Genomic DNA, 9,962 nt, shown 5'->3' on the forward strand with positions numbered 1-9,962 from the left:
ACTCTAGGCTCTTTTTGGCAGATCTGTAGCAATACGTATTCTTGCCAGTTGGTGAACTCATACTCTGTATTTGAAAGTTAAGTAGAAAATTTATGAAAGCGAAAGAAATATTACGGCAACAAGTGACACAAATTATCCTCTCTACCAGGACTCTAGAAAGTCTGAGTCCATGGAGACTTTAGTTTCTGTATATGCAGAACACACCTTTCGTTAACACTTTCTAGATGATATTCTCCCAACTGCAAATGGCATTTAATTTCTTGTTTTAGATGTATAGCAAACAAATTTTCCTCTTTTGTAAATGCTGATTACTATACATGTTATAGAAATAATACTTGCTGACTAGGTAAGACTGGAAAAATGCAGAAACATGGAAATTAACAGCAAGGGGAAAATACGGTTCACAGTCCCGTCACTAAACACAATCACTGCTGCCATGTTATTATTTTGTACACATTTACCCAGAGCACCAACTCTGCAGGTACAATTGCTTTGCTTTCAATCTCAACTGGCCTATTTAATATCTGTGATTGGATAAGTCAGTCTTCTCCGGCTCTGGTTTCATCTCTAGGATGAGGATAATGAGTAGTCTTGATGCTTAGGGACATTATGAGGATTAAACAAGTAATACAGGTGAAATTTTCAGAACACTGCCTGTATATCCTGTATACCATGTTAGCTCTTAACTTTCCACTCCTCTATTTCCTCCAACTCCTTCTTATTGTTGTTAGACACCATGTACCAGGCAGTCTGCTAGAAACTATTTATATATCCTTCCAGTTTTTTTTTTTTTGCAATATCTTTCTATCCTTAATAACTAAAACTGTTCAAATAAAATTTTTATCACTAAAAATTATACTGTAGTATTCATTTAGTGATTGGTAAATAATATTGTCTTAGTGCCACTACTTAGCTTAGTACAAGATAAAGACAGAATTTGTATATGTGGATTCTTATAAACATGCAAAATGAAAAGGAAAAAAAATTTAAAAGGCAAACATAAAGGTTTGTTTTCTCGTCTAAAAACAAAATATAACGTGATGCATTTTGGAATTCTAAATTTCTGATTTCATTTTCATTGTGGCTAGTAGATATAGTTATTTTTCCCTCTCATCAAGCAGCACATATGCATCTATATACAGGGTGCGATGGTTAAGTGCTGAGGACATAATGATGTATAACGTACTTCCCTATAAATTTGAAGTCAAGAGGTACTCAAAGTGATGCAGAGGGAACACTGGGAAGGGCAACCACCTCTGCCTAAGATAGGTAAAATTTGAGTTAGGACTGACAGACACATAGGAATTTGTTGGGAAAGAATGATGTGGAAGGAATGTTGGGAAGGAATGATGGTCTTCTACTCTTCTAGGCAGAAGAGTCAGAGTGAGTAAATTTATAAGTTGGAAATTGTCCACAAAGCACTGCAGTATATAAAGAAGTGTAGAGTGTCTGTGTGCATAGTGGAGCAGGATGCAGGATGAGAAAGACTGACAGTGCTGTTTGGGTCTGGCAATGAAATTCAAGTTTATAATTTACCCAGTAGAAGCAAGTAGTAATGAGTAGGACAAAGAGGAAAAGTGCTGCTGCAGAAGGCAGGTAGGGGGAATGTACAGGTAGATGCCCAGTGATGGAGGAGACAAGTGAGAAGACTACAAACCAGTCAGTCAGGGCAGCTGTATGATTTAGCAGCCACCAGTGACCTTGACAAAAAGCAGTTTGAAGCTGAGGAGTGAATGGGGAAAAAATAATTTCAGACAGTGACAGCAGACTCTTCTTCCAGAAGGTTTGTTGAGAAAAGGCAGTAAATGAGGGCAAAAGAAAGAAAAGTAATTATGGTGGTGAAGTACTGATATATTAATGACAGAGACTTGAGAATTTCTATAGAGCAAGAAATCTGAATGGTAGTTTATTAACATGACATGATATTCGCTTCATCTACTGGTCGGAAATTAAGAATCTCTCTCCAAAATACAAGTGAAAACTCATAGCGGTCAGAAGGACCATCATTAAAAAGTCTACAGATAACAAATGTGGGAGAGAGTGTGGAGAAAAGGGAGTCCTCCTACACTGTTGGTGGGAATGTAAATTAGTGCAGCCACTGTGGAGAACAGTATGGAGGTTCCTAAAAATGGAGTTACCATATGATCCAGCGGTCCAGTAAATGACCTACTCCTGGGCATATATGTAGGCAGAACGATAATTAAAAAAAGATACATGCACCCCTATGTTCATAGCAGGACTGTTCACAATAGACAAAACATGGCAACAACTAAATGTCCCTGGACAGATGAATGGATAAAGAAGATGTGGGACAAATATACAATGGAGTATTACTCAGCCATTTAAAAAATGAAATAATGCCACCTGCAGCAACATAGAAGGAACTAGAAGTTATCAAACTAAGTGAAGTCAGAAGGAGAAAGAGAAACATCATATGACATTACTTACATGTGGACTCTAAAAGATGACAAAAGGAACTTATCTACAAAACAGAAACAGACTCACAGACATAAGAGAACAGACCTGTGGTTGCCAAGAGGGAGGGGATGGCAGGGAGGGATGGATAAGAAGTTTGGGATTAGCAGATGCAAACTGTTATATACAGAATGGATAAACAACAAGGTCCTACTATATAGCACAGGGAGCTATACTCAATACCCTGTAGTAAACCATAATGGAAAAGAATTTGAAAAAGGAATCTCTATATTTATTTCTCTTTATCTTAGACTGGAACACAAAGCTTTAATTAGTTTGAAGACAGGTGAAAATCACAGCTTGGACTTGGTTCAAGGCTTTTATTTTGGTGTACCAAAAAAGCAGTTAATGAGCAGTGCTAAGGATATAAATGAGGTAAGGATGAGGTAGGTGAATTCAGCTGCCCACTGTCCACTTGTCTGTGTATCACAAAAATTTTGGTGGCTTCAACAGCTCTGTCAGAGAAGAATAGTATTATGGGCTTAAAAAAACCCAACAACAAATAAAAAACTCCAGGTATGTCAGTATCTAGAAATAACTTATTTAAGGTGAAAATTCTGTTTTTAAGGAAACCACATCACCCAAGCCTAATGTCTGGATCCTGGGTCTTGAAACTCTTGGCTCTATCTGCTCTGGGACAATCTTGCTTTACATTTATGTTTATCTAGGGTCTTTTCATGGCAAGAATTGGTAGGCCTATAATATACAAGGCAGGGTAAAACACACAAGGCCAGGTTTCTTGCTGGTTTTAGTACAGAGGCTCAGGAAACACAGGTATAAAATGAGCATTCCATTACTTTTCCTCTGCATTTCAGCAACTTTTGTGTTTTCCAAAAGGCAATGTAACCTTAAAAGAGATGTTTTCAATCTAACAGCCTCATTTAACTCACGTAATTCTCTTGGCTTCCTTTTCTGTGAACATCTACACAAAACACCCTATTTTCAATGGCGCCAAAGGTTGTTATCTTCAGGGAATGTCAGGGTGAGCTCAGATAAAATCTCTAGATTTGCTGCACTCATGAAATTTTTGTTCAGGGTGACTTTCTTGAGATATATTATTAAAGATGGGTATATTTCATATCTAAGACTTTAGAGACTGCTTATAATATTCCAGGCGGATTTGAGATTTTTGCTGCATTCATACATATGGTAATAGTATCTGTATAACAAGGCAAATTACTAAATCTCTGAAATAATAATATTTACATCTAGAGAGATGAAATCAGATACTTTTTAAAAACCAGCTATCAAATGTCACTTATCTTCATTATGTTTTAGTAAGTTCTAAACACTTCATGGTTTTCTAATTTCAAATTTGTTGCCTCAATTTCATAATGTTTGGTGAACTTTAAGGAAGTTCAAGATTGCAGTAGTACATTTTCTTGATCTCCTGAAATACCTCTTTTATCAGAAAAGACTGTCTTTTAGAGTAGATGATAGATATAAGTTAAGGCTATCAATGAGGGGCAATCATTTGGGTGTCTCTGAAGTTGGATTTGTTACATAAATTTGTGTTTCAGGCTAAAAAATTAATGGAAAACTTTTTCCTGATCTTATATGCTTAGGTCCTAGAGCAAAAATCTGAATCTAATTTTGTCTATGCTAGACTACGAATATTGCTACAAGGTAATAAAGAAGTCAGTGGCGTCAATGTTTTATTACTAAATAAATATGAAGGTAAACTGCAGTTTAGGAATAATCTGGCATACTGTCAAGCAATACTACTAACTGGTTAAAACTTGGAAAAGCTAGGTAAGTACTTGAGCATAAAATGTATTTTCTGTATTTCCTTGGAATTGTGTCCTTACTTCTAATCATCACAAAACTGAAACAAACTTGAACAAATATATGATATCACTTATACGTGGAATCTAAAAAAATTATACAAATAGATACAGACTCACAGACATAGAAAACAAACTTACAGTTACTAAAAAGAGAAAGGAGGTGGGGATAAATTGGGAGTTTCAAATTAATGCGTACACACTACTATATATAAAATAGATACAAAGAATCTACTGTATAGCACACAAAACTATATTTAATATTTTATAATACCCTATAATGGAAAAAATATATAACTGAATCACTTTGCTGTGCACCTGAAACATTATAAAAAAATTACACTTCAACAAAAAATCAGTAATACTTAAATAAAAAACTAAAGCAAACTTTAGAATTGTTTTTAATTATCAGTATAAACATGTCTTCAGCTTTACACTTATTAGCCTCTTAATTTCAAATATAATACATCCACATATATATATATATATATGTGTCTATTTACAACTTTAGCCTTTAGGTTATTTTTTGTAACTTTGGTCTGATTAGTTGACGAGGTCCTAATCATAAGACAATGTGACAGGAGCAGAAAGTAGGGCTAAGTCCTTACAAAATAACAGTTGATGCTTGGACACATGGGTTTGAACCCTGAGGGTCCACTTACACTTGGACCTTTTTCAATAGTAAATATTACAGTACTATATGATCTGAGGCTGGTTGAATCTGAGACTCATAACTGCAGATATGGAGGGCCAGCTATAAGTAGTACGCAGCTTTTTTTACTGCATGGTGGGTGGGTACTTTTAAAACCTGTGTTGTTCAAGGGTCAACTGTAGTCTGATTCTTGTTAATTTCTTTTGGTAATGAGTCCCCAGAAATTTGAAAATGAAGACAACTGGAATTTTTGAGCATATCTTAAACCACATAAAAATTGCCAGTGACAAAGAAAGAAGGATTATATTACCTTTAATAGTATTAATTTTGAAGATGTTTCAACATTACATGAAGGGATACCCTTACAAGTGAAGCGTAGAAACCAGTGCAAATTTTGGTTAGCTTGTTCAGAAACAAAATGTTCTAAAAATGTTCTGAACATCGCTTCCATTATTAAAGTGAAGGTAATTTTTATAGTTGTTTGAGGTGTTGTAATATGTCTATTGATACTCCCAGCTGTTTTACCAAACTGGCTGTCTGTTCTAAAATCCAAGTGAGGCTTGGGTTTTCAGGGCGTTCATGCTCCTGGGCTCTACAACATTCTAAAGATGAACAATCTACCTGACTAAGATTCTTACTACAGTTTTTGTTAAACTCAGCATTATTTTCACAGAATCTTTCATCTTTAGCTTCATCAATCTTTTCCTCAGCTGGAGCTACATGAGAAAGGTCCATATCCTGAAGGGAGTCCAATAAGTCTACAACATGTGGCTGTGAAGTGACTGATCTCAGATGTCTGAGCACATACTCTTCACACTGGCCAACTGCATCCAGAAGATTATTTATTTTACTGACCAAAGCCGAACTATCATCATGAAGGTGACACCAGGAGAGCAAAGCACTGAACGAAAATATAAATAAGAGTTAAAGAGGAAAAAATTAAACAATCAAAGGCTTTTAGAATTTTTGAAGCTAAGGCTTTCATGTTTCTCTTCTAGATAAAATCATGCAAAAATTATTAATAATAGCAATGTGAGTCAAAATCAGGAAAGTAATGATGGTAAAATAAGATTATAAATATAAGGACATTATCTTTCAACAGAAATTAAACAACTGGAGTTAATCATATAAACTGTTTATAATTCATAACCCCTCCTTCACAGGTCCTCATCTATTTTTCCTGATTTTATTTTCCCCTTATGATTGTGTAGCTTCTGTTGAAGATGGATACAACTCAAGAGAAAGAAAAGACCTGAAAAAATAGTTTTTCTTTTAAAGGCAGCAACCAGCTTCTAAACTAGTGTTTCTCAATCTTGGATGCACATCAGAATTACCTGCAAAACTTTTAAACCTTATCAAGGTCCAGGTCACACCTGAGACCAATTAAATCAGAATCTCTGGGGGTGTTATTTTTTTAAAAGCTTCCCAGCTGATAACAAGGTGTAACCAAGGTTAAAAATCACTGTTATAACCGTATAGCTGCTTGACATCAAAACTGAAGGTGAGGGGAAAAAAAGTTTTGAGACAACTCACTTTTCCAACTTTGTTAGATACTTTACTAACAATTTTATTGAAGGAGGTTAGAATTCTTCCAGTCTTAATAATTATTTTTCTTTACTTTTTTTTAGTATAGATAGTACTTTTACTTTCCTACATTCATATTATTCATCTCACGAAATAATGGTTATTGTGAAAAGTAATAATGTTAGCAATAAGGTTTTTTTTTTTTTGCCATGTCACACAGCTTGTGGTAACTTAGTTCCCAGACCAGGGACTGAACGCAGGCCGAAAAAATAAAAACATGAAGTCCAAATCCACTGCATTGCCAGCAGATACCCTGCAATAAGTTTTCTAAGCTTATAAAAAATTAATTTAACTTGATGTGAAGATGAACACATGATCATTTTCTTACTATAGTACACTATAAATGCTGATTCCTGACAGCTGAATTTTATAAAACCTCAAATGTAATGAACTTTTGTATTGATAACTTTTTTCTAATTTTATTTTTAATTTTTATTTTTTTCTTGGCTGTGCCATCTTATGGCATGTGGGATCTTCATCTCCTGATAAGAGATCAAACTTGCATCCCCTGCATTGGAAGTGCAGAGTCTTAACTACTAGACTGCCAGGGAAGTCTCTGTCCTGTTAACTTTTATTGCATACCTTGTAAAAATCAGTGATTCTTTGAAGCATTTATGTTTTTCTCTATAGAGGACAGGTTAAAAGGTACAAAGCATCAAAGAGGACAAGCATGCCATGCTCGTAGCTCCATGTGCCTTTGGACCACTTGGTTCTAATACATGCCATTATTCCTATGAAATCCTGACAGGTGTTCAACGTTCAGAAATAAAGTAAATGGAATACTTTTTCTGTTACTAGCTATACTCTTCATCAGGTATCGCTAGTCTAGACATCTGTTTTATTGTGTTCTGCCACATGTGCAAGAATAAAAACGTTACCCAAAACCTGAAGATTTTTTCAATTACTTTGAGATACAGACTGGTGGTAGTTCAGGTAGCAAAAAAGAAGACACCTTTGTATCATTTCTTTGCAATAAAAGATAACATCTGGCTCACATATTAAAGTGGATAACTGCTGACTTTTTGAAGGCAATTTTAGTCTATGCTCTGCAGTACCCTTTCATGGCTTTAACACTAGGGGAAGCAGTTCAGCTTACACTTTCTTACATATTACTTTCATCAAAACCCTCCACTAGTACAAAGGTTAAAATAATTCAGCATTTAAGTTTTAAAAATTACCTCAATGTTCCTCTAAGTTGTCCATAGTTTATGATGACTTCTGCACCTTCCTTATAACCTTGATTGAAGCCTTGTTGAAGAGTAACTGCTTTGCCAGCATCTATTCCATCTCTGTAGCCTTCCTAAATATAAGTAATGAAGAATTACAGTTGTAACTTAACACCAAGTAAACCAGTGTAGATTTTTCTAGAAAGTCACAGAACCAATTTAGAAACTGATGAAACAGGCCTCTATTGTGTTATTTAACATCATGGTTCTATAACATATGGCATAATCACACAACCAAAGTAGACTATGCTTCTCATAAAAGTTTATTGTTGGCTTATCCCATTTTTGTAGTCTAGATTTATTGGACACATTTTAAAATATTGATTCTACATATATACAAAAAAAAAAAAAATCCGTGTTAGCAATAGCTCCACAGAAAGGAAACATGGAGAATTAGATGTCTGGTCCTTTAGAAACTGGATTGGTGTGAGTGGATAAGGCAGGGCAGGGTTACCAAGGTCTTGGAACTGGAGTAGGGAAAGAGGAAATTGGTATAGTAAAAGGAAGATGAGAGGGCTGGTTTTAGAAATTCTGCTTGATTTAGAAATTTTCCTTAATTTAAGTAAACTGAAAATCCTCTGTGCCCAAGGATTTTGTCCTGCCACAACACTCAAAAGGTGCTCAATATTTACTGGTTTAGCCCCAGCTTCACATAAGGCATTTCTGAAGTTGACAACATTGTTGTTGTGCTAAGCAAATATTATTTTACTGAGACATTAAACAAGGGCAGACTTAATGGCAATTTAATGGTTGGCAAGGACACTAGCAGGCACAGATCTCATCATTTGGTCCTCACCCTGAACTAAGCTCTGAAAGCTCCACCTGGAAACTGGGTGTGCGGTATTAAGCTGAGACTCAGTGAAGAGTCAGACAAATTAGAGATGGATAATTCACACCCAACAAATTAAAAAAATACATTAATACTCCCTTAGGTAGCCACCACCATTCCTTTATTTTGTTCAGTCGCTCAGCCTTGTCTGACTCTGTGACTCCATTCCTTATTAGCTTTCTCTTACTGCCCTCTGACAGCATTCTTAAGTTCACTTTTTCCATCTGTCCTGATTAACACTACTCCTAACTTTAGGCTCCCCACTCATTCAAGCAACCCATGTCAACTGCCTACATGTCCTTTGACAGACATAATTAGAACAGTGTAAATGTTTCTCCTCCACCCCTTTTCCTCTGATGCCCATCAAACTGAAATCTCTTCAAAGTCTTTGACAAAGGTTATATTTTTCGGTCCCTGGTGTCCATCCAACACACTCCACGGGCGCTCGAGGAAAGCATCCTGTGGTGTAGCACGGTTTCAAGTAACCCACTGGGAAACTCTAGCAGGACATGGGCCAGACTGAATGGTAAGGGAGAGGGAGGGCAGCGCCAGGCCAGGTCGCGACCACTCCGGCCTTCATCCTGGGACCCCACCTTCTCACAACTCCCAGCTCCAGCGCTAACAACCCGGTACAGCAACGGACCCCCGCCCTCTCCACGCAGCTTTACTTTGACTCGTCTCTGCATATGGCTCTGCCATTCCCGCTGCACCAGGAGCGACTCATCAGCTTCCTCGTCAAACACGTCCCCCTCCTCTTCAGGACCTTGGACCAAAGAAGCAGCTTGAACCCACGACATCACTGAGGCAACCACGGGGCTGCCGGACGCCGGAAGGGCCGGCAATTCCTTCCGGTCCGAGGGGCGGAGCGAAGACAGACTGCGGGGCTCGCGGCACCGCTGCGCGTGCGCGTAGATGTGCGCGGTGTCTGAACGCTGTGACCGGTTCACGGAGTGGTCACCGGTCCCAGGAAGGTCCTGGTTTCCCCTCGAGGCTTTTGCTCCCTGATATTTGGAAGTACCCATAACTAAGCTGGAAATGTCGCCGTGCACTTGTGGGCCAGGCGGAGCCCCTCTGACCTTGATTGCGGAAGGCAGCGCCAGCATTCAGTGAAACACTGTGCTCTTCTACCGTGGTGTCTGCTGGGGTCTGGGTTTTGAAGACGCGTGCATTGGCAAAACCCTTTGAGGTAGTTCTTTTGAGGCACTCCGTCATTCCCTAGTGGCTCAGATGGTAAATCATCCGCCTTACAATGCGGGAGACCGAGGTTCAATCCCTGGGTCAGGAGGATCCCTGGAGAAGGAAATAGCAACCCACTCCAGTACTCTTGCCTGGAAAATCCCATGGACAGAGGAGCCTGGTAGGCTACAGTCCATGGGTTGCAAAGAGTCGGACACGACTGAGCTTTCTTTCTT

The 9,962-nt window shown here is 37.8% G+C and overlaps 1 protein-coding gene across 1 annotated transcript; it reads right to left on the bottom strand.

Annotated features, from left to right (window-relative positions):
- Positions 1 to 2,781: 2,781 nt before the first annotated feature.
- YAE1 (YAE1 maturation factor of ABCE1) lies at positions 2,782 to 9,431 on the bottom strand. The gene is made up of 3 exons (XM_069588254.1): positions 9,219 to 9,431; positions 7,674 to 7,795; positions 2,782 to 5,812 (listed from the first exon to the last, which is right to left on the bottom strand). The coding sequence occupies exons 1-3, from the start codon at positions 9,345 to 9,347 to the stop codon at positions 5,383 to 5,385; spliced, it is 681 nt and encodes a 226-aa protein (XP_069444355.1). The 5' UTR covers positions 9,348 to 9,431; the 3' UTR covers positions 2,782 to 5,382.
- Positions 9,432 to 9,962: the final 531 nt, after the last annotated feature.

The sequence above is a fragment of the Ovis canadensis genome, chromosome 4, assembly GCF_042477335.2.
Source record: "Ovis canadensis isolate MfBH-ARS-UI-01 breed Bighorn chromosome 4, ARS-UI_OviCan_v2, whole genome shotgun sequence".
In the NCBI taxonomy this organism is placed as follows: domain Eukaryota; kingdom Metazoa; phylum Chordata; class Mammalia; order Artiodactyla; family Bovidae; genus Ovis; species Ovis canadensis.

What these genes read in the sequence shown, in the direction of transcription:
- YAE1 (XM_069588254.1), bottom strand. Translation starts at nt 9,347, where the DNA reads ATGTCGTGGGTTCAAGCTGCTTCTTTGGTCCAAGGTCCTGAAGAGGAG. An exon ending in ATATGCAGAGACGAGTCAAA is followed by an intron (nt 7,796 to 9,218) that starts GTAAAGCTGCGT and finishes ACTTATATTTAG; the next exon opens with GAAGGCTACAGAGATGGAAT. An exon ending in CAACTTAGAGGAACATTGAG is followed by an intron (nt 5,813 to 7,673) that starts GTAATTTTTAAA and finishes ATTTTCGTTCAG; the next exon opens with TGCTTTGCTCTCCTGGTGTC.